The following is a 23,652-nucleotide window of genomic DNA, read 5'->3' as shown; positions in this document are numbered from 1 at the left end:
CTCAAGCAATACTCCCACCTCAACCTCCTGAGTAGCTGGGATTATAGGCATACATCCCAATGTCTGACTAATTTTTGAATTCTTTGTGGAGATGGGGTCTCACTATGTTGCCCAAGCTGGTCTTGAATTCCTGGCCTCAAGTGACCCTCCCACCTTGGCCTCCCAATGTGCTGGGATGACAGGCATGAGCCACTAAGCCTGGCTTAACACTGCTTTTTTCAATGTCTATCAAGGCGTCCCCAGTTGTTCATATTATCTCTTCCTGGCCCAGCTATCTTCTCTTCTCTCTCTTTCCTCTTTCTCTAGTGCTTTCTGTGCTTCTGTTTTTTCTTGGCACATCTTCTTTGTATTCCTCACAATACCTACTAGGCAAGTAATAAATCTTTATTATCTTTATTATCTTGAAGTTTGTAATTTCCCCCATAATTCTATTTCTTACATCTTGAAAGGCAAAAAAAAAAAAAAAAAAAAAAAGAATGAGGATGGATGGAGATAAATACAACAATGTAAATATATTCACACTCAATATAGGCTTTGCCACTTCAACAGGCAACCACAGATAATGTTCACCTTATTCTATGCTTCTAGCTCCTATGCGAAGATGTAGAGTTACTTTTGAAATTTAAGGGAGTATAGAGATGAGGGAGAGAAAAATAAAGATGCCTTACATTTTATGAGTAAATACATTTTTTCTTCCTGTTTAAAATCTAGAATTTCTAGAGTTTACCAGATGAGACAGTATGAAACTGTCATTTTTATAGACCAAAAATGGTTGCATATCAGAAATTTCATATGGTTCAACTTAATAAAGTTAATGTACTCATGACATAATATTAATTTTCATTCAAAAGTGTTTCTATCCATAAAAAGAGGAAGCCACATTGCCATGATGCATCTCTAGGTGCCTTTCCCACAGTCACCTGGCAGTAGCTGACACGTGATTTCACCATAATACTAATTATCTTTCCCCTCAAGGGAAAAATCGTATGCAACAGGACTTCTCTCTACTTTGCCCAATCTTCCATCGTAGAATACAATAATGTCCCTTCGCTTTACCCTCTTTTTCTTACTTCTTGCACTGGAAGCTTCCCATGGAATCCAGGAAGAAAAATAGTTCTGCTGAGGCAGCAATGGAAGGAAGAGTGAACCTGGAAAACCCCTACCTGGCAAATGAGTTTTCGTGAGCCCAGGGAGACTTTAATTAATGTTAATGGAGAAACCTCCTTCAAAACCCAATTAAGCACTTAAATGTGTTCTTAATGATCTCTGCTTCCTGAGTCAGGGTGGAGAGAGGGGAACTGATTTAACACCAGGGGTAAAAATATAAATGTTCATGGATATGAGGTGCTGCTTTCTCTGGCTAAACCAGCCTTCCTCCAAATTCCTCACCCACTTTGCATCTCCTGTGGACTCCTTACCCTGATCTCTTGAACTCTGCTATGAAAAGGTTAGCAGCTGAGCCGAAGGCGTCCCCTGATGCATAATAACAGTTATATAAAGCACTTTTAAAATACAAACGGATTTTGAGTACCTAATTATACTGCAGGTGTTGCGCTTCCCCCAGCATGAGAAAGGATCCCGACACTCTCTTTATCACAAGACTGACATAATGAAGTTTCCTTATGCTCAGAGAGCGAATGCCTGCCTAAGAGTGCCTTTCTCCAGCCCCACGTAGCCCCACCATCATGATTGGTACTGATTATGGATGAACATGTATTTCTCATAATAGATTCCCTCATTAAAAATTTTTAAATGAAATCCAGAATGAATATGCTCATCTAAATGTATTATTACTTCAAAATATTTGTATGTCTAAAATGTGGTTTATATTTTATCTGAGATATCGCTAGTTCAAGTCTTATTATGCTAGAAGCTATAAGCACAACAATATTAGTAAATACTATAAAACATTCAGACAACATAGCTTCTAAGAAGCTGGTTGGCTTAAACGACAGAGGATGATCAGTTTTAGGAAGAGAACTGTAATGACTGAAATGGAGGGTTTTCATCCAGACAAGCAGAAGTTAATATCAATCAATAGTTACCAGCACCCGGGCGGGCGCGGTGGCTCATGCCTATAATCCCAGCACTTTGGGAGGCCGAGGCAAGTGGATTACCTGAGGTCAGGAGTTCAAGACCAGGCTGGCCAACATGGAGAAATCCCGTCTTTACTAAAAATACAAAAATTAGCCAAGCGTGGTGGCGCATGCCTGTTAATCCCAGCTACTCGGGAGGCTGAGGCAGGAGAATCGCTTGAGCCTGGGAGATGGAGGTCGCAGTGAGCTGAGATCATACCTTTGTACTCCAATCCACCCCGGCTGACAGAGTGAGACTCCATCTCCAAAAAAAAAAAAAAAAAAAAAATTTACCAGCACCCTTAGACTTATCTATTAATGTTGTTTCAAATAATAATATCAATAATGCAAAGGGACTGAATTATTTTTTGGCGTATGTTTGAGATACATGTGACAACGGAGCGTGTGAATGGTTGATGTCATCAATTCACCCCTCCCTACCCTGCAAGCAGAGGTTTACATTGAACTTCTAGGCACCTTTTCTCTTTGATAACAGGATTACCTTTGCTTGCCTGGTTTTTCGAATTTCACTACTTTCCTATAACTGAATTCTTTCCACCCTGTACTTCTTTGATATGCAGGATTGTCTAACATTATTTAAAAAGATATTGGCTTGATTTCACTGAATGAGACTGTCAATTTGGCAATAAGATGACTATGTCAGTAGAATGACAGGAACTATGGTCATAATTCCATGCTGTTTCATTACCTTTCATTGTATGTTTTTCCAAATAGGCTATAAGAGATGGTAGCTGCCATTAACCTTCTTTGAGATTTACCTCCATTGATACAACTGTTGATCTACATTAACCAATGAATGTAAATGATCAATAAGGGCACCACTCCTTGCAACATATCTGGTGTATGCTCTTTACATAACATATATTTAGTAAGTGTTGGTGGAATGAATAAGTTAATTAAAAAGCAATTTCTTTAGTTCTTTATGTTACATATGAAGAGCTCATATTTTGAAATGTTGCTCTTTGCCAACTGTATTATTAGCAAAGTCTTGTTAGACTTGATTATATTTTACTTTTTCTGATATGTATACAGTTACTTCATCCTTCCTAAAATCCTGTGAGATTCGGTTACTAACTGAAGCTCAAATAAATAAGCTAAGTGCAAATACATTCTCTTCTCCACACATCACAAATAATAAATGCTCAAGTCTTTCTCACTTGAAGAACTCTTACCTCTTCAGGATATGTCCTTTTCCACTTAACTGTCAATCTCACCATGTAAAACTGGCATGTATTGGGGAGGGATGTTGACTGCTTTAACCACAACTACTTTCTTGTCTATCAAGGCAGGAAAATCACCAGCACTACACGATCTTGACTTGTGCAACGAAGATGTTTCAGAAAAGCAGTTTGCTAAACTTTTAACCTTATGCAGTTATCAAGAATATTTGATCAGAAAGTTCAAATTCATTCTTAATCACTATCTGGATGCTTTAAAAGCCCTTCTATAGACCTGGTGTTTACCACACATTTTTTTTAAGAAGGAGTTGTGCACACTTTGTGTCTTAAACATTTTTGGCAGCTTGCAGTAATCAAACTTACTCACTACTAGTGTAGATCAAGGCACACTCAATGCTAGACACAGAGGGCTCTCTGGAAGTATCGAGGGTTGTTCTAAGGAAGAATCTTGTAGGTAAAAAACAGCCTTAACTCTATCAGTTTCAAAAGAGAAATCAAGGCAGCCAAAATGCAGGTATCATGAAATGGTGCATGATGCACAAACAGAATGACAGGTTTTAGAGGCATCGGTAATGCTTGCATTAGGCTGGGGATTGTAGGAGAATTTTCTGTGCTATTCTGATGGTGTGTTGAATTGCTCACTTTATACTTTTCTTCTATTTTGTCAAAAGAAATTTCTTGAAATAAGATAGTACAAGAATGTCTGGATACAACATGTATAGTGACAAATGAAGTGCATACTTTCGTTAATACAAATATCTAGCAGTCATTATAGAAGTCATGTGACCCAATGTCTGGGTGTATCAGTTCTGGGGTATGAACTCTGGCTTCACTTCAGTCAGGGACTTAAACTTTCTTGGTCTCCTATTTTCATACCCATGGAATAAAAGAAAACTATTTCTATCTACCTCAGAGGTCTGTGTAAGAATTAAATGAGTTACTACATGTAAAACCTTTATCTAGTTTCTGGCATGCAGTGAGTACTATGCCAGCATCAGTAGTTATCTTCTGCTTTTGCTAAACATATTGCATTTGTGAGATTTGAAATCACCATTTCAAATTTGCTATGATCATTTATATTGCTTCACGTTGATAGTGGTTATAAAAAGTCAGAACCCCGATGCTAAATGTGTTTTACATTATAGTCTATGAAATTCGAGCAACAGGATTTTATGTTTTGTTGTGTACTCATTGTATTCCACAGTGAATAAGAATCTGTTTCAAATGAACTTTTACATTTATACCGCGTGAAAGACACATATTATTGGATAATTTTTCATTGTAAAAGAAACAATTTCCATCTGAGCATTTACACTTTCTAATAAATGTATAGTTAATGTTATTTTGTGCTTACAGCAGAAAAATGTAAAAGATCTTTTCTGGCTTGACCTGATTTTAAATAATAGTGAGTATCTTAAATTCTAAGGAATAAAATAAAACTGTATTGTTGCCAGGGTTTTCTGACCGCCTCCTTCCATAACATGCAATTGGCTTCCCTTTCTGTCTGCCTTACCCAGGGTCTTCATCCAATGCAACCTGCTCTCTGGAGGCTCTGCCACTTGGGTAGTGGTGTGTGTTTAAACCCCAGGAACTTACTAAGGTCAATAGTTTTCCTTCCAGCTCACTGACTTTTAATAAAACAACCTTTTTGCAAGGGGACTAAATTCTGTAAAGACTATTGAAGCCATAGTTCTAAAAAACAGTTAGAAATGTCCATGTATGTGGCAAGTAGAAAGTTTTCGTTTGTTTGTTTTCATGTGTAAGGAATAGTTCAGGTCCAGTTCCAATGTAAGGGGAGCAAACAGAAGGCGTTTCATTCCTTGATAAGCTGACGACATCTGACCTAATGTATAGAACGTGTGTGTGTGTGTGCATGCGTGTGTGTGTGCATGCGCGTGTGTACGTGTGTGACCCTGCGTGTGTGTGTGCATGCGTGTGTGTGTGTGCGTGTGTGACCCTGCGTGTGTGTGTGCATGCGTGCGTGTGTGTACGTGTGTGACCCTGCGTGTGTGTGCATATGGTGAGAGTATGGCAATCAGAATTCAGGGGAAGTGATGGTCCTTTAGTTGGTGTTTTCAGTATCTCCATGAAAAGAGCAGGTTGATTGCTAAGTTTACTTTGTTATTTGAGCTTTCAGAATGAATATTTAAAGATCTATTACATACACACTGGTGATGGTCCAGGTCCCACCCCATCCTCAACCCCCACCATTTCGTTGGTTGAAATTTAAGTTTAAATGTTATCTGAGGCCAGGTTCTGTGGTTCGTGCCTGTAATGCTGGTACTTTGGGAGGCTGATGCAGGAGGACTGCCTGAGGCCAGGAATTCAAGACCACCCTGGGCAACATAGTGAGATCCTATCTCTATTACAAATTTAAAAATTAGCTGGGCATGGTGGCATGCACCCCTTGTCCCAGTTACTCAGGAGGCTGAGGCGGGAAGATCTTGAGCCAGGGAGGCTGAGGCTACAATTAGTTCTGTTCACACCTGGGTGACAGAGTGAGACCCTGTGTCAAAAATAAAAACAATAACAAAAACAGAAAAAATAAAAAATAAGGCCAGGTGCAGTGGCTCAAGCCTGTAATCCCAGCAGTTTTGGAGGCCAAAGCAAGTAGATCACCTGAGGTCAGGAGTTCAAGACCAGCCTGGCCAACGTGGTGAAACCTGGTCTCTAGTAAAAATACAAAAATTAGCCAGGCATGGTGCTGAGGCAGGAGAATCGCTTGAGCCTGGAGGCAGAGGTTGAGTGAGCCGAGATTGTGCCACTGCACTCCATCCTGGGTGACAAGAGCGAGATTCCATCTCAAAAAGTAAAAATAGAATAGAATAGAATAGACTAGAATAAAATAAATAAAATATAAAATAAATATTGTGACCTGAGTACTCCCATTTAGGTATGAAATTGACGTGCTTACTTTGTTTTCTTTCAGTTTGTTCTTTCTGTTGTTATTACTGTTTTTCGGTGAGGAATCATTAAAAATATCAAATTATTAGCTACAGATACTCTCATTTACATAAGAATAATCTAATAACTAATTTCTTGTCTAATTTTTAAACCGAAGTTCAATATGAGGTTTGTGTATTAAAAAGTGCAATTTGTATGACAGTCAGTACTAAGCCATAAATCTTTATCATTGCTATTGATTTAAAATTATCTTTGAACCATGATATATTTGCAATTGAATGAAAATAACTTGTTAAGGTGCTAATTTCAGGATCCATGGCAGTCAGCACAGAAAAACACATGCTGGGAAAGTAAATGGTTAGTTTTAAATTTTAAGACATTGCTATGGACATAAAATTTATCAGCTTTTTTACCAGTTAACATTGTTTTGGGCTGCAAATATGAATATATATATTGTATCATATTTATATTATCTATATCATTCAAAAATGGAGGTATCATTTGTATATGCAATGACATATCTTATTGATGAATATAAACATGCATTCTCAAGACAGAAAATTATTAAAATTAAATGTCCAGATAGTATCATATGTTTTGCATAATGATATACATGCTTTCTTAATTTGATTTTTGCATATTTCAGTATTATTCTACATTTTTTGCCAAGCTTTACTCTGAGCATAAAACTGGGTACTACCATTTAATTCTAAATATATAATGATCAACTGTCTGCTCCAAAGCTGCATCTTCCCATGTTATCACCAATTTTATTATTAAAGATTATTAATTCCATTACTTATAGCTTTCAATAATAATAATATTATGATTATTCATAACCCATTATTTTATACTAAAAACATATTTCTGATGGTATGTTTAGCTCAGGATAAAGAAGACATGGGGTAAGAGAGACAGGCCCTCTGTTTCTGCAGAGGTAGCAGAGAAAAGTCTTCTTTCCTGGAGTTTTGTGCCGCAAGCACATTTGCAGCGATGGATTCAAAGACCTGTAAAGTGTGTACTTATATTCTTAACTCTGTAAATAGGAGGATGCTCATTTTTCTCTAAGATACACGCCACACACGTAGAGAACAGAAAATGCATTATGTTATACTAACTTCACAGGGGTTAGACCGCAGCAAGTCAATGGAACACAGGGAACACGCAACTAGAAACTGTCCTTGAAAATGTTTTAGGGAGGAATTCTAAAGTCTTGCCTCTCAACCTAACTGTGTTTCTTCTTTTGAATTTGGAACCATTGTTCCTGAGTGAAGTCTACTTTTATGTTCTGAATCTTCTCATTCAAAGACACATGTTTTCCCAGTTTTTAGACAATAACGTGATCTAAAATGTCAAAATAATACATTCTGCTGAATCTCAGTATTTACTGAGGAAATACAGAAAGATGGCAAAAGTCAGGAAGAAAAATGTTTCCTTTTTCTACTGTCCACAAAAGTTGGTGGAATATTTATGACTGCAAAAAAATGAGTTATTAACACTGTCTTCATTGAATTCAACAGATGCTCTGATTTTTTTTATATATGTGTGTGTATGTATACATATATATATTTAACAACTATAAATATTTATATGTAACAACACTTTCACAAGATGCCAATAAATTTAGTATGAGCATTTACATATCTAAATCTCACTTTGGCTCTAGAAACTGATGCTATGCCAACCAGAACAAAGAACAGTTGCTTTCACTACTGTCACTGCTAATAAAATCCAGCATCATTACGGCTTATGCAAAATTTTACTTATTAGCCCAATTTCTGTTGCTTGCCTTAAAAACGTGTATCAGAGAAAATGGATGCCATTAGTTTAGTTTGTAGATTAAAGTAATAATAATAATGGCAAAACCTTGATTGAGTAAACAAATCCCACTAAATAGAACAGGAATGATTTGCTAAGACCGGGGCCATGTGGATTCACCCTGAGCTTGTGTCTAAAGGCATTCATTCATTCATTCATTCAGGCACTAATGGCTGAGTCATGCCAGAGGCTAGGCCCCTCCTGTGGAGCGCTCATTGCTACCTAAAGACAGACGAGGTTCTTGCCCTCATGTTAATATTTGGGTTTTGCCTAGTCAGTTATATAAAGTTCATTAAAATTTGCTTATATAATTCAAGCAAGTGCTCAGGTTTAAATGTCTGTGCCGCACAATTTGACAATTTACATAATTTATTTCAGTGCTAAAGAAGTTGACAATTGCTATTGAACTTAAGTCGGGCTTCTTAGTGGGGCGAACACACACAGGAGATACACAAGATAATCTGTTAAAGTATGACAAGAAAATATTAAATTCTACTTGCAGTTACAGTTTTATCCTAACCTTTGCAATCACTTGTACTCTGTGTGTGTTGTATAATGTACACATTATATAACAGTTCATGTGTATATAAATGAATATTTATGTAAGGGAAATATGCTAAAAATCTTAAATGGGTGGAGTAACTACTAAAAATGTTAGCAAGTACATTTAACACATACACAAGTTAGTGTCACTTCTGTATAATTTAATAGTTAAATAAGTGTTTCTGTGGGGAATAGTAAGCCACAGAGAGAAAGGAGGACTTAAGACCGGGACCAGAAAAATAGGCTTCTTAATTGGAGGCGGCGGTTACTTCTCGTGAGAGGCGATTGGTTTTTCCAGATATAATTCTGGCTTCTTCCTAATTAACATGAGTATTACTCATGTCATCAATCTGCAGGGTTTCAAGCTTGTGTTAATAAGATCACAAACATGGTGAGCCTTTGCCATCTTTAAAATCTTTCACTGTAAAGCAAAACGTTCATACCCGTTACCAAAGTGCCTTCTTTGAGCTTCTTTGAAAACAGCTGCATTTTCTTTGCGCTATGGAGTGCAGCATAGAACATGTTTGAATCTCCAAAGCTTAACCCCAGAAAAGATGTTTCTTGCAAGCCACAAACAACTCTACACTTAAAGTATCGTGAGTTAATATTTACCTCTGCATCACTGGTATAGAATAAAACACATTTGGATGTGGGGTGTCGGGGTGTAAGGTAAAATGACTTAAAAGCCCACCGGGGCTCTGTTACATTTTGCTATGGGACTTTGTCCAAATTGCTTACATTCTCTGAGTCTTGGTTTTCATATTCATAGATTAGAATAATATCACATCACAGCCACCGTGCATTGAAAACACCTGGCAAAATAACTGATAGAAAATAGTTCTTTTTTATTTTTCTGTTTCTTATTTTTTGAGACAGAGTCTCACTCTGTCACCCATGCTAGAGTGCAGTGGTGCAATCTTGGCTCCCTGCAGACTCTGCCTCCTGAGTTCAAGCGATTCTCCTGCCTCAGCCTCCCGAGTAGCTGGGATTACAGGCATGCGCTACCACGCCCAGCTAATTTTTGTAATTTTTTAATAGAGACAGAGTTTTGCCAGGTTGGCCAGGCTGGTCTTGAACTCCAGACCTCAGGTGATCCGCCCACCTTGGCCTCCCAAAGTGCCAGGATTACAGGCATGAGCCACCGCGCCTGGACTTGAATTTTTGAAATTTCAGTAGCTTTAGTGGTACAGGTGGTGTTTGATCACATGGATGAGTTGTATAATGGTGAAGTCTATGATTTTAGTGCACCAGTCACCTGAGTAGTGTACATTGTACCCTACAGGTAGCTTTCTATTTGTCACCCCCTTCACAAACTCCCCCATTCTGAGTTTCCACTGTTTATTGTATCAACCTGTGTACCTTTGCATACCCCACAGGTTAGCTCCCACTTATAAACGAGAATATGCGGTATTTGGTTTTTCTTTTTTGTTTGTTTGTTTTGTTTTTCATTCCTGAGTTACTTCATTGCAAACTTGCTGCAAAAGAAATTTTGTTTTGTTTTGTTTTATGGCTGAGTAGTATTCTATGGTGTTGATAATTCATTATCTCCTTCCTTCCCTTGCCATCTTCCTCCCGTGCTCTGCCCTTCCTCCCTTTGTTTCTCATATCAGAAGCACACTAACCTCCACCCCACTCCTCTCTCTGACATGCCCATCTCACTCCCTCACATGGTGTCCCCTTCTCTTATCCAGAAACCCTCAGTTCCCACTGACTTCTGCTCCCTCCACACTGAGGTGCACTGATGGGGACACTCACAGCCAGGTTCATCTTACCCTGGCTCCTTGAATTTTACAGTACTATTTCTGATGCCAGGGACAATGTCTTACGATGAAACTTTTCACCTGCCCTCCACCTCTGCTCCCCAAGGCACCTGTCAGACCCCAAAGTCAGCTCTCAGTGAAAAATGTGAGATCAACAGACAGACTGGATAGGTAGCTGGGCAGCCAGTCCTCTGTTTCCTGATATTTCAATTTCCAGTCTGCATTTCAGTTAGAATACTGAAGTGTTCACTCTGACTTTTGAAATACGTAAATTCTAATAGAATCACTGGCATTTTTCTGAAGTAATGCAGACCGGGTTTAAATAGGCAGCATGTTTAAAGAGCCACGTGACGCAATCCTGCTCCATTCCCAGGGTGCTGGTTGGCTTTGGTTTACAGCGGGGGTTTGCATTCATACCTTTCCCAGCTTCTCACTAGCAGGACACAGTAAAAAAATGCAGAAAACAACAAAGATACTGTGGTGTTAGCTGCTGTTTCTTGAGGAGCAAATTTGATGACAAAATCAGAAATGCTGGCATCTGTGGGAAAAACAAAGAATGCAAAGAGCCTGCTCCACTGAACAGCAGATTTTCTTTGAGCAAAGGCAGATTCTTCTTGTTTCAATTAGTAATTTTTGTGAATCTGACATTGGTAAAGTAGGGTGGCAATCATGCACTCTTGGTACAGAAATGATCTGACAATATGGCCGAGAAATAGAACTGTTAGATATATACCAAAAGCATTATATATTCTAGTTCTATAATGTGCACAGCTATGTAAAAGTATCAGATTCTTAGATAACTAACTACAGGTTATTATGTCACATTTTCCATCCTTTACTTTGGATTATATGACAGAGTTGTGCATTAACTTTCTTTAGACTCTTTTTTTTTTTTTTTTTTTTTTGCCCATTTCTACTAAGTGAGGCTGGTATAATAAGTTCTATTCTCTTTGGTTTTATGAAGAAATGAATACATCTGCATTTTATAGTGAATTTACTGATTACTTATTATAGCTCTACTCAATGCGCTGGTATTATTTTCTAAATAGATTGTAGATTATGGAAGATAACATTCATTTATTAATCATCACGTGCTCCATGAATTCCTAGAGGAGTTCTGGAAAATAAGGAAAGCCTAACACATTCACTCTTCTCCTATCCTTGGTGAATATATTATCCCTTTATATCCTTAGACTAGTTTCAGATTTCTTATTTAAGACTCAGTTCCATTTCCCTTTCTTTAGAAGACTGATTTCCCACTTTTTAAACCCTTTTCAACATTCTCAACTCACTCAAGATGTGGAGCCCAAAACTGAATTTATATTGAAGTGTTCACTTGCTGCCTTTTTACAGATATCAATTTTAATAGGATCACTGGCACTTTTGTGAGAGTCAATACAGGCCAGTTAAATAAATAAGTGGTGTATTTAGACAACCATAGGCACGTAATACTGCTGCATTTCTAAGGTGTTGCTTGGCTGAGAGTCCACAAAAGTGCTTTCATTTACGAACGTCCCATTCCGACTCCAGATAAGGCTACTGAGTTATATCCATCCATGGCCAACACTCAGAAGTAGTCTTATGGAGTGACTTTCTTCTTTTTTGATGACCACAGCAGAGCTCCCACCATTTTTGTCACTAACGTGGCAATCTGGTGAAGGTAGCTTGTTAAAAGAGATCTTCCTTCACACCAAAGGAAATGCTTCTTTATTTACTGTGAAGTTAATTGACTGGTTATTATCATGGTTAATATTCATTTCTGGATATATTATAGAACCGTTCTGGAAAGGTATGAATTAGTGTAAAGTGCTGAACAGTTTTTGCCACAATCCCAGCCAAAGTAGTGTGTCCATTTAAATAACAGCTATAAAATATACTTTGCCCTCTGAAGCTCTGTGGGTCTTCCATGAACTCAAAACAATAAACCACACCGTTCGTCATCTTTGTGTGACAATCTTCCTCAGCTCGCAACACACCTCCATATTGTGCTTTAGGACCTGAACCATGAGGTCGTTTCAGAAGGAGAGGTTCACTTCATGAAGTGGACTTTTAAAAATGTATTTCTTTAGTTTTTTGTTTGTTTGTCTTTGTTTTTGGCCTTCAATAAAGGCCACTGGGTTGGTCATATGAAAACGGATTCCTAGGATTTAATATGTTGGGGGTTCATCAAGTTTCCTGGTTTGAGTCTCTGCTCTGAGCAGGATCTCAGGCCAGGTGGACTGGCTCTCGCACTAACCAACCATGGGGCATCACTATGCAAGCCCAAAGGCCATGTTACTAATTTGTAATGGGCTTTCCATGGATGGTAAATTTCTGCCAGATACATCCAGGGCGCTAGGGATGCAAGAAGGCACAAAGCTTGGCCTTCGTTCCAGGAGCATAGGGTCTGGGAAGGAGGCAGATGAGAAGACAGCATCACATTTACTGAACTGCCGAGGAAGAGCTCATTGCAGGGTCTAGAGGGAATGCAGGGAAGGCTTCCAGGTGAGGTCACACAGGATGGACAAGAATTAACAGGCGGGGTGACTCATGAGGGAGGTGGAAGGAAGAGCCTGGTGCAGGGCCACCAAGGGCACGCTGCACGTTGAGTGACCTGCTTGTCACTCCTGCAGACAGAGAGCAGAGTGCCGGGTGGGAGTGGGCAGAGATGAGGCTTGAGTGCTCAGCAGGGCAAGGTCGCAGAGCCGTGAATCTGTTAAGGGCTTTGAACTTTCTCCTGGGTGTTGCTGTGGGGTGGGGTGGGGCACTGAATTATGAAAAATGAAGTAGTGGAAAAATCAAATTAATTTTATTAATTTTCTATGGATGGCTCTAACTGCAGCATGAAGCAGGAGTTCACAACCGAAGGCACAGGGTAGGCTCCCCGGGGTATGTCCAAGGCAGAAATCTAAGTGCGAGATGGTGATGACGCGAGCAGCACTGGTGTCAGTAGCAATCAAGAGATTTGGGCAGACATAGAGCTATCGAGGAAGCAGGCTCCCAGGGCGTGGTGATTAAAGAACTGTGGAGTGTGGAAGAGGCACCCGGATGACTCCCAGGTTTCTCACCTGCTTCCCTCTGAAAAGAAGAGGCCAGATTCCACTTTAGAGTTTGTAGTGGTTGAGGTATTGAAACGGGGGGGGGGGGGGGCGGCGGGGGAGGGAGGGAGAGGGGGAGGGAGAGAGGGAGGGAGGGAGAGAGAGAGGGAGGGAGGAAGGGAGAGAGAGAGAGGAGATCAGCATTGGTAATGAAGATTTAGGCTTCACTATTTTAAAGACTACAATTGAATCACGAGGATGGACGGTTGCCCAGAAAGAATGTGTAGAAACAAGCTTGGAACAGAAGCCGGAGGGATACTAACATTTTGGGGAATGGCAGGGAAAACAAACAAACAACAGCAACAGCAAACAAATGAAGATGGAGAAGGAGGGGCAGAGGACTAAGAGGGACGCCAGGATAAAACAAGTCCTGGTGGCATTTCCGGAAGGTGTTCCGTCAACCATGATGAGGGCTGGCAAGAGGTCAAACAGGACAACAACTGATTTTCCAGCTGGATTTGTCAGCAGAGGGGCCAAGGAGCTTGGAAAGAACAATCTCAGTGGAGTGGTTCGAGCTGAGGCCCAATCACAGTGAGATGAAGTGAAAGATAAAACAAGGAAGACATGGAGTGTTACATGAGACGTTTATTAATGACGAAGAGAGAAAAAGACAAACAAAATAGCCTGTGTATCATAGTTAGGACACGTTTCCCTCGCGTGGTGCTGGAGATACACTGACAAATGCTTCTTAGCTTTCCCTTTTTTCCGAAGCCCTGTGCAGATGATCTCTGGATGGGCACATTCTCTATTTGCGAAAGCACAGCCGAGTTGATCTGCTTTTCACCTTCTGTACAATCATATGTCTGGGCCCCTCCATGATGCCATCCCCTGATGGGCCGCCTGGGCTTGGGTTGGCCCTGTGATTTTCAGGCTGATTCCCTCTGCCGTATAAATGGAGTCTGGGATGCCGGCGTGGATGGGCACTGCAGGAGCCTCATTTTGGCGTTGAGAATGGTTTGGGTGGACTGCGAAATGTGGGACAGAGCCCACAAGCTCGAGAGGCCCTGAAATGCAAGGGAATAGACTTACATGTGATGATAGGATTCAAAAAGTGGGTCACCACCAGAGAAGAGGAAGACATTTGCATTTTACTTCAGGAAATGGAGCCAAGACAAAACCCTGGAAGGCAAGGGGTGCTGATATCACAAGACTCCCCACAAGGGATCAAGACGCTCAGACCCCTGCTCACCGCCCATCCTTAGTTTACTCCACAGACTCAACTCAGCCTCAGGCAGTGGGGCCTTTCTTGTTTCCCTTTCAGAATATATCATGATTTCCAATGTCTGGGTGTAATGTGCTTTCACCAGACACTGATACAGACGTAGCAGAAAGCAGACATTCAGACATAGGAACGTGAAAATTTATTTTGAGTTTCACCCCCACTTAAAACTGTAGCAACGTGCGTTATGCATCAAAGTGCATTAGCCTGAGGCGGTTGCTATCGCAGACTAATGCTTACATAACCAATTATTTCACCCACACATACCCAAAACTCAGGCCGCTAGCGGGGTTAGAGCTGGCAGAAATGGATCTAATAAAATGTTATCAACAAATGCTACAAATGTGAAAGGGAAGTTAGTCCTTACTAGTAAGTGGGGGAAAAGGGAGGGCAGCTGCTTAGCCTCTTGATTTGAAGCTGACAACCATTTTTAATATCTGACATTTTTCTTTGTGATAAAATACATAGCCAACAGATATTTTTTCAGCAGGCTAACATATATTTACATTATAAATCTTCTACCTTGCTCTAAAATATAGAGATGGATTTTGGAGATGGGGATAATATATGTTTAAAAAGCAACGCGAAGCTGACCTTCTGCTGGAAAAACATTAATCGCAGGCATTTTTTGAAAGGTTCTGCACAGATTAGCTATCTTCAACTGGGACGCCCAGAACCAAGAGAGGACATGTGGACACTCACACAGGCACACCTGCCAGCCGTCTATACGCCACCATTGTTAATCATGCTGGTCCTGGTCCCGTGTAGGATTTCTATTCACAAATGCATGCGCTACTTCATGATCGTCCTGACTCGCATGTAAAGCATTTCTTTCTAGAGTTCGTGGCCTCACATCACTCCCTGTCATCGGGAAGCAAAGTACTCCCGCTCGGTCTGTCTCCCGAGGCTGTGCTGTTATAACCAAAGCTTTAAAATTAAAAACACAAAAAACTTCATTACGAGTGTGAAAATGAGTTTGCTAGATGAGCTCTCTTGGGTTCTCCTTGGTCTCTTCAGCCTTTGCTGCCCTGATCACCTCTTCAAACAGGCCTGGGTGACCGAGGGATTCTCGGCTGAAGCGAACGCAGGGAAGACGTGGACATCAGTCTGGAGGGAGAGGCGGGGGCTCATACAGCCCGCTCTGCAGAACTGCAAGTGAGTTTCAAAACGAAGTGACTTGGGAAAAAGAAAAAGGAAAAAGGATATGTTCGGAATGAATAGTACTCTGGTGATGCCTTCCGAATAACACGGAGTGCATTTCCACAGTGCCCAGGGGCCCTGGGCGTCTGGCGTCCAGGCCTCACCTTGCTCAGCTGCCATCTGCATCTTTCTAGGCCCCACTTCCAGCGTTAACAGAGGCTCAGCTAGGTGGTGTCTCAGGCTTTCCACCCTGGAATGTCTCACCTTAGTGACTCCAGAGACGCCGACCTATCCAAGGCTCCCTCGCTTTCTGTCCTCTCAGAAGAGTTCCTGTTACAAGAGTTCCCGCTGAAAAAAGCTATGGACTGGGCTGTGGAGAGAGTTGAATTCCACTTATTCGCTGCCTGATTTCCCTGTATACGTTTCCTTATTTGTAAAACATTTCCCAAACAAGTCTCAAGGGTTTTATGAGGAAAGATAGCAAGAGAGAAAATGCTTCAGGGGAAAAAGAGAAAAATTGATTCAAGTATTAAGTAAAAATGATGCTGTCATTTGGGCTATTTTTCTGGCGTAGTCTGCTCCTCTTCCAGGTGGCACCTTGAGAACACTGTGTGGTGGGCAGCTGTCCAGCAAAGATTGTGACGGTCAATAGTCATTTCCAAAGGACAGGGTGGAGGAGGGTGGGGGCTGTGGGCCATTTGAAATACCCTTTCAGAGCATAATTTCCTGACAAATCAAGCTGCTTCTTGGATAGAAGGAGGCACCGGCCATCAAGCGGGGGAAGGGGTGGATGTCGGCGAGCCATTACTCTGTCACCAGAGACCTCGCACACATTTTTATTCCTTCCCACAATTATTCTTTCATTTCATATAATTATTTATACTCTGCAGTGACACATAGAAAAGCAATTTACCTAATATTTCTCTCTATAGGAGAAGGCCAAGCCATTATAAAAAAGATTTCTAACCTTCTTTATACTCCATAGTTCTTATGAAATAAGACAAGTATACTCATTTTTCATGGTGTGCTTTAGTTTGAAAGTTCTTTATTACTTTTAAGATTTAGTCAATTTGTTCTTTTAGCCCAGTGTCGCCACAAAACATCTTTTTCAACCCCTTCCTGCAAAACCTTCTAGAAAGACATTGGGAGTTGTCTTGGAGCCATGGCCCTCTCTCACCTTCCTAACATAGGAATCCTCCTCACCATGTTTTGACAAGAGTTATTGAAAGTCTACTGGAATTTTTCTAGTTCTAGAGAACTCGGCACCTTTGAAGATAGCTCGTTTTATTTCTGTGCATCTCTTCTGGCAGGAAAACTCATCTTTATATCATGCCGATAGCTACCTGTTTGTTTTTCCTCTTGTTTTTATTTTCTGATTCCACAATTTACTGTTTAAAGCCATTGTCATCAGCACATAGCCGGTTCTCAGACACTGGAGATGACTATAAGAACCTCACCCCTCATTTGCTCTTAGCCACAGTAAATTCTCAGGTATTCTCTGTTCTTCACATAACACAGTTTTCAGGTTTTTACTAACATGCTATGTCACTTTTCAAGATTCTAGAAGAACTTTTTTTTTTACTTCCCATGCATGCTTTTTCCAGTGTATTCTGAAATATTTTAGCAAATGTGCTGTACGCTTTGCCTCTTTTATGGTAAACACATCTACACGGAGAAGATAAATCCTTTGGTTATATAACATCTGCTTCTCAGCCTTAATCTCTTAAGTAGCAATAAAATATTTCTCCTTCATCCTTCGGATTTTGACTCAGCTCACATGGTTTCCCCGACTTGTTTTCTGATGTATCTTATCCCTAGAGCTAAAATTTTAGAAAATATTTAATACTTAAATGAGGAATCTTCATTGCACACTCAAAGCTCAGGAGGTAGCTCATAATGGATGCCACAAGGGAGCCTGGCCGGAGAGGTCGTTAAAGCCCAGCGTAAAAGGTCTGGGATTCTGCCAGTGGCTTTGCAAATGACGATCGATCACTTTTCTTCATAACTACTACTACCTGATACTTAAAAAGAAAAGCTGTGATCTCTTACTAGTTTCTTTCTTCTTTCTTTCTTCTTTCTTTCTTTATTTTGGAGTTTAAAAAAAATCTGCAAAGGAAATATAGCGGAAATAGAATTTAAGGGACCAGAAAAAAAATGGATCTGTTCCCATTGGGCAATGCTGAGGAAAGTGGTTGCAAAGAGGATGTGTAGGTCTGAAGAGACTCCAGTACTGGACGCCCCACCGTCTGCCAGAGGAGACATTGTTTCTTAAGAGTTCATGGCTACAGGACACGATTCCCTATTCAGAACCCATTTTAACTGGAGTAACTGTGGAAAGGCAACCTGTAGGGGAGCGGTGGGCATGGGGACCACAATTTGGCCAACGCAAACATGAGCCACTTTCTGGAATTACATAGGGCATTCATTAAAGAAAAACAGGTAATCCCAGAAGCGTGCGGAAAGCAAGCTGTCCTCATAATGGAATGTTATTGCTTGAACTGCAGGTATAAGCCTATCCTGCTTCCTCTAGTACCTGAGAAAGGTCGTTAAGCCCAGGAATCAGAGTATACGTGGCTCATTCTTATATTACAGCTTAGTTTACAAAATAAATGTCATGTCTTATTACATATCATGTCATATTACACAAACGTCAATGTCCATGGCATTTTGACGAACGTTTTCAACTTCCCCATGGTTTGGTTAAGAAATCATTTCATTTTTTCTTCTGAAGCTGGTGCTTCCAGCCTCTTGCTGCCGGCACCACCCCCACCTTCACCTGTCCCCCTGAGGCAGCCTCTTGCTGTCCCCCTGAGGCACACAGCCACAGCCACCTCCGTTTTCCAGTTGGCATAAGAATTCTTCGAGGTTTCTTCAGCTAGCGTAACATTTTCTTCTAGTGCAATTTTTCAGTGTACACTGTTACGAGAAGACTCATTCAAAAGACCTATAAGAATTCTAATTATTTGTATGTTTTACGAGCAAGTTACATGGTGATTATGAGCCATTGATGACTGGCAAAGAAAACTTACTTTTGGCCATTTAAAAGTGTATCTCACTTTGATATTTATCTCATTTTACCTCTACCGAGGCACCTTGATCACAGAATAAAGCATCATCTTGATCAACCTAATAAAAAGTTATGAATAAGAAAATACAATCCTCCTTCTACCAAATGGATATTGACCGGGGGCATGGAAGGCCATGTTGATTTTAGGTTCATCTGCAAACTCCCTTGTGATTTCATAAGTGCTTTAAAAGTAGATTTCAGATTAAATATAGGATAACTATTAGGAACACAGTCTTTGGAGTCTTACAGACATGAATTTGAAGTCTGAATTTTCCACTTCCATTACCTAATATTATTATTACTTAATATTATTCCTGGGCAAAATGTGACTAATAGTTATGTTCAAAAGTGCATGCTGAGAATTAAATGGAAAAAAAAATTTTACAACTTAGAAAAGAGTATAAAGTTGACAAATAGCTATTATTCTTGTTATTATTAAGTATTTATAATCTCTTAGTTGAAAATCAGTGGATTTAATCATGAAGTTACGTTTTCAAAATCCAGTGATATCTAAAGTAAATACTATTATTCTTGTTACTATTAAGTATTTATAATCTCTTAACTGCAGCGCCTCCATTTTTCTAGGTAAAATATAACCAGCAAAATGTTACTTGGATAATATTAACGCTACAAATAGATAAATAAAAGCCATTAGTGCCAAGGACCTGGAGAATAACTGAATTTCAGCGACCTGTACAGCAAATGGGTACATCCGCTATTGTTTTGTTTGAATTTAAGATCAGCTTATTCCTACGTGTCAGAAAAAGGCAATTTTTTCAATGTTTGTTTTCCCAAATAGCCACCAAAACAAAGAGATGAATGAAGTCCCAGTCCTTTCACATTTGATGAAATTATATAAATATGCAGCAAACATTCATGAGGCTGGCACCTCATCTAGAGGGTTGAAGCTGTGGCTCTGATGAGGCTTCCCTCCTACTCCCAACCACACCACAGCATCTGATGTCTGATCTATGTTGGGTGTTTCCGGGCTTTCAGACAGTGAGATTTTTAATGCATTTGGTGTGAGTCATGCATGTAAATGTCCATTTCTGCCTGTTCTGTGCCTCTGAAAGTCCAAGATCTAAACAGCAGTTTCCCAACCCCTGCTGGGCCATCTTTGTAAAGTGCTTCGCGCCATCTAGTGTCCGATGGAGGCATAGACGTGGGACTCCATGCGAAGGGAACTGGCTGACCAGCCACACTGCAGCAAATAACCACAGCACAAGCAACAGGGTCAATTATTTATTTTACTTTGGATATCCCTGGATTTTGAAAACTTAACTTCCTGCTTAAATCCACTGATTTTTAAATAAGCCGCATAAAATTAAAGGCCAAAATACCTTCTACATTCAATTAGGGACTCAATCAAGTGCTGTTTTGCTTTTATTGCGGAGACTTTCGTTGCTGTGTTTTTATCACTTGCAGCTGTCGTTGTGTAAATACGCTTTCTCGCAATGAGGGCTTTCCTGGGATCCACTTGAAACCACAGCACGCTTGCACGCGTCTCACAGTGCCTCTATCATGCTGTTGTCACGCCTCTATATTTTTCATTCTTCTCTTTTTTTCAGATTGTCTACAAAGCCTGGCTCTGTTCCCAGTATTTTGAAGTCACACAGTTTAACTGCAGAAAGACAATTCCTTGCAAGCAATACTGTTTGGAGGTTCAGACGAGGTGTCCATTTATATTGCCCGACAATGATGAAGTCATCTACGGAGGCCTCTCCAGTTTCATCTGTACAGGTACAGTGCCGGGTGGGAGTCTGTACACCAGCCTCCGGTGGTTTTGCTTTCTTGTGTCATGTTTGTTTGCTTTGCTGTTTCCTTTCGCTATAATAACCTTGAAGATGCGCCTGGTAGTTTTCCGCACTTTCACTAATAGAAGTAGCGAAAGCTCCCCTCAACTGTTCTGGAAATGATTCAGCGTCTGTGCCACGTGGTCTATCTGTAACCGAGACCACAGTTATTCACTGTGTAAAAGAAGAAATCTGATGGCAAAATATTAGCAATCATTAGATACACTTACATGTGACCTAGTGTAGGTTAGATTCTGCCTGCATTGCCTTTGAATTCTGTAAGAACAGAAGACGTGCTAAGGCCAGTGAAATTATGCGTTTCAAATTAGTCAGAAGTTGATGTTCTCTTGCCTATTTTCTTTTTTTTTTAATTTTCTGAGAATTTTTATGTTATTTTATCTGTAAAAAGTATTAAGAGCTTTAAAAATATCTGCCTAAATTGTACGTGTGTGTGTGTCTGTTAGAGCCACACAACAAGCCTATCCATTAAACAATGTTTACTTCTTTCAGCAAATGAGTCAGACTGCACAAAACACCAATATCAGCATCCTTTTCTGGACATTTATAAGCGTTACATAATTTAGACAGAATCAGATATAAAGAGCAAGAGCCTTTTTTGTTTTTTTTAATAAAATTATAATTAGATGGCGAGAACAAGATACTTTGCCAGGGTGGTGTGATAATCCGAGTTGTTGCTCTGCATTCTCTTTTTTGTAACGATAATGCCATACGATGTCCCTGGCACTATGTGGCTCGAGTTGTAGCATGTTTTGTTTTCAAGTGTAAGGATAAAACACTATCATATGCGTGCATGAAAATTCTCTTCTGACATTAGAGTTACCAAACTACTCTAAAACAGAGTAACATATTAAGATGCTCAAATGAGAATGTATCAAATTATTTGTGCATCACTTATTTACATATGGATTCATTAGCCACACTGTTCTAAGTGATAGGCTATCAAGAGATTGTCCACCATAAGAACTGAACTGGATGAGTATTTATTTTTCTTTTTTTTCTTTTTTCTTTTTTTGAGGCGGAGTCTTGCTCTGTCACCCAGGCTGGAGTGCAGTGGTGTGATCTTGGCTCACTTTAACCTCCACCTCCCGGGTTCAAGCGATTCTCATGCCTCAGCCTCCTGAATAGCTGAGGTTACAGGCATGCACCACCGCACCTGGCTAATTTTTGTATTTTTAGTAGAGACGGGGTTTCACCGTGTTGGCCAGGCTGGTCTCCAACTCTTGACCTCAAGTGATCCGCTCGCTTTGGCCTCCCAAAAGTGTTGGAATTATATGTGCGAGCCACCGTGCCCGGCCTGGATTAGTATTTCTTTCTTTTTTTTTTTTTTAATTGTACTTTAAGTTCTAGGGTACATGTGCACAATGTGCAGGTTTGTTACATATGTATACATGTGCCATGTTGGTGTGCTGCACCCATCAACTTGTCATTTTAGTATTTCTTATGCTGCCCAAGCTTGTGGGAAGAACACATGACTGAAGGTCAGGCGCCTCGGCCTTCATCCTGTTTCTATTGCGCATTCTCTCGGCGGCACCACCCCTTCACGAGTAAATTAGAAAGTGCAGTGGTCGAACCCGCCCCCATGTGGATTTGCTGCAAGGATTACAGATAAGGGAGAAGGGCAAGTTATGTCTTTAACCAGCCATAGCCACTGCACACAGGAAAGTGAAATGTAGAATGATTTCACAGGCCTGCGTGTTATTCTACTGAATTGATCCTCAAGTCATTTTTTATGTAGCTCCTCTTTGCTGGAGGGGGAGGAGGGGTAGAAAGGAGGGAAGAGGGAAGGAAGGAATCAGGGAAGGAGGGAAGGAGGAAATCAATATTTTCTTGCTTTGAGTTTGAGACAAAATTCACCAGACACAGGCTATTAATTCATATTGAATTTTGCATAGAACGAACATTCTACAAATAACCATGAAGATAAGGCCTTCATTGTTTTATCGTGGGACAGTGAGGTATCTGTGACATTAGGACTTCAGAGAAGCTATTGGATTTTTATGTACAGGTTGTATTTATGCATTTACACTCACATTGGCTTTTGTCCTAGAGAAGAACAAGAGTTTTCGAACCAAGTTCTCAAAGTAGAGAAAAAACCCAAATGAAGGGTGAGGTGTTTGCGTTTATCTTGTATCTTTTTCCTACACATATCTGTATTTGTGAATCTGAAATACATGTTTGAATGTTCACCCCCTTCCTCCATACACATTCAGAATGCCAGGGGAGAATTAAATCTCTCACTTCACAACATAGGCAGAGAATCCAGTCTGCAGTTTTAATTGTTTTCGAGTTTGGTAAAGACAGCTTCTTCATAGCCATAACTACATCATTAAGGAAAAGTGGCAGGAAAAAAGAGATTTTTCATCAGATCCAGAGAAAAATGGCATCTCTGCTAGAGGCCCCCTAGGATAATCTCATCACTGAACGTTTGGAAACCTAAGAACAGTGGTTCTTATGTCACTTTCAGTTGGGTTAATGTTCATTTTATGTTTAAATTGCTTGAAAATATCCAGGATAAATTCTGAAGTCATTTTTGCCCTGAAGATCTGTAAAACAATCTGACAGAAAAAGACAATAATTTTCATATTGATCTTTTCTAAGGTGTGACCTATGCCTCTTTGAAGAATTCTCATTCATGTTGATAACTAGCAGCCATCATTTCTCACCATCGGTTACAGGTGTCCCTTAAGAGTGCACTGCTGAGGCCAGATGCAGTGGCTCATGCCTGTAATCCCCACAATTTTGGGAGGCTGGGGTGGGAGGATTGCTTGTAGCCAGGAGTTTGAGGCCAGACTGGACAATATAGCAAGACCTTTCCTCTACAAAAAATTAAAAATAAAAAAAGTACCCAGACACAGTTATGTGCACATGTAGTCCAAGCTATTTGGAAGGCAGATACAGGATTGCTTGAGCTCAGGTCCTGGAGGTTGCAGTGAGCTGTGATCCTGCCACTGTGCTCCAGCCTGGGCAACATAGCAAGACCCTACCTCAGGAAAAAGAAATGAAAGAGTGCACTGCTGGACCTGAGCAAGGAGATTT

General features: G+C 40.3%; 1 protein-coding gene across 1 annotated transcript in view; it reads left to right on the top strand.

Annotated features, from left to right (window-relative positions):
- FAM155A (family with sequence similarity 155 member A) overlaps nucleotides 1–23,652 on the top strand; it is a 704,261-nt gene that overhangs the window by 637,232 nt on the left and 43,377 nt on the right. The window contains exon 2 of the mRNA XM_030922440.1: nucleotides 20,371–20,542. Coding sequence (XP_030778300.1) covers nucleotides 20,371–20,542 — 172 coding nt within the window. The remainder of the gene's footprint in view (nucleotides 1–20,370; nucleotides 20,543–23,652) is intronic.

The sequence above is a fragment of the Rhinopithecus roxellana genome, chromosome 18 (assembly GCF_007565055.1).
Source record: "Rhinopithecus roxellana isolate Shanxi Qingling chromosome 18, ASM756505v1, whole genome shotgun sequence".
NCBI lineage: Eukaryota > Metazoa > Chordata > Mammalia > Primates > Cercopithecidae > Rhinopithecus > Rhinopithecus roxellana.
Note: the sequence above shows the minus strand (reverse complement) of the source record. Positions and strands in the feature narration are given on the sequence as shown.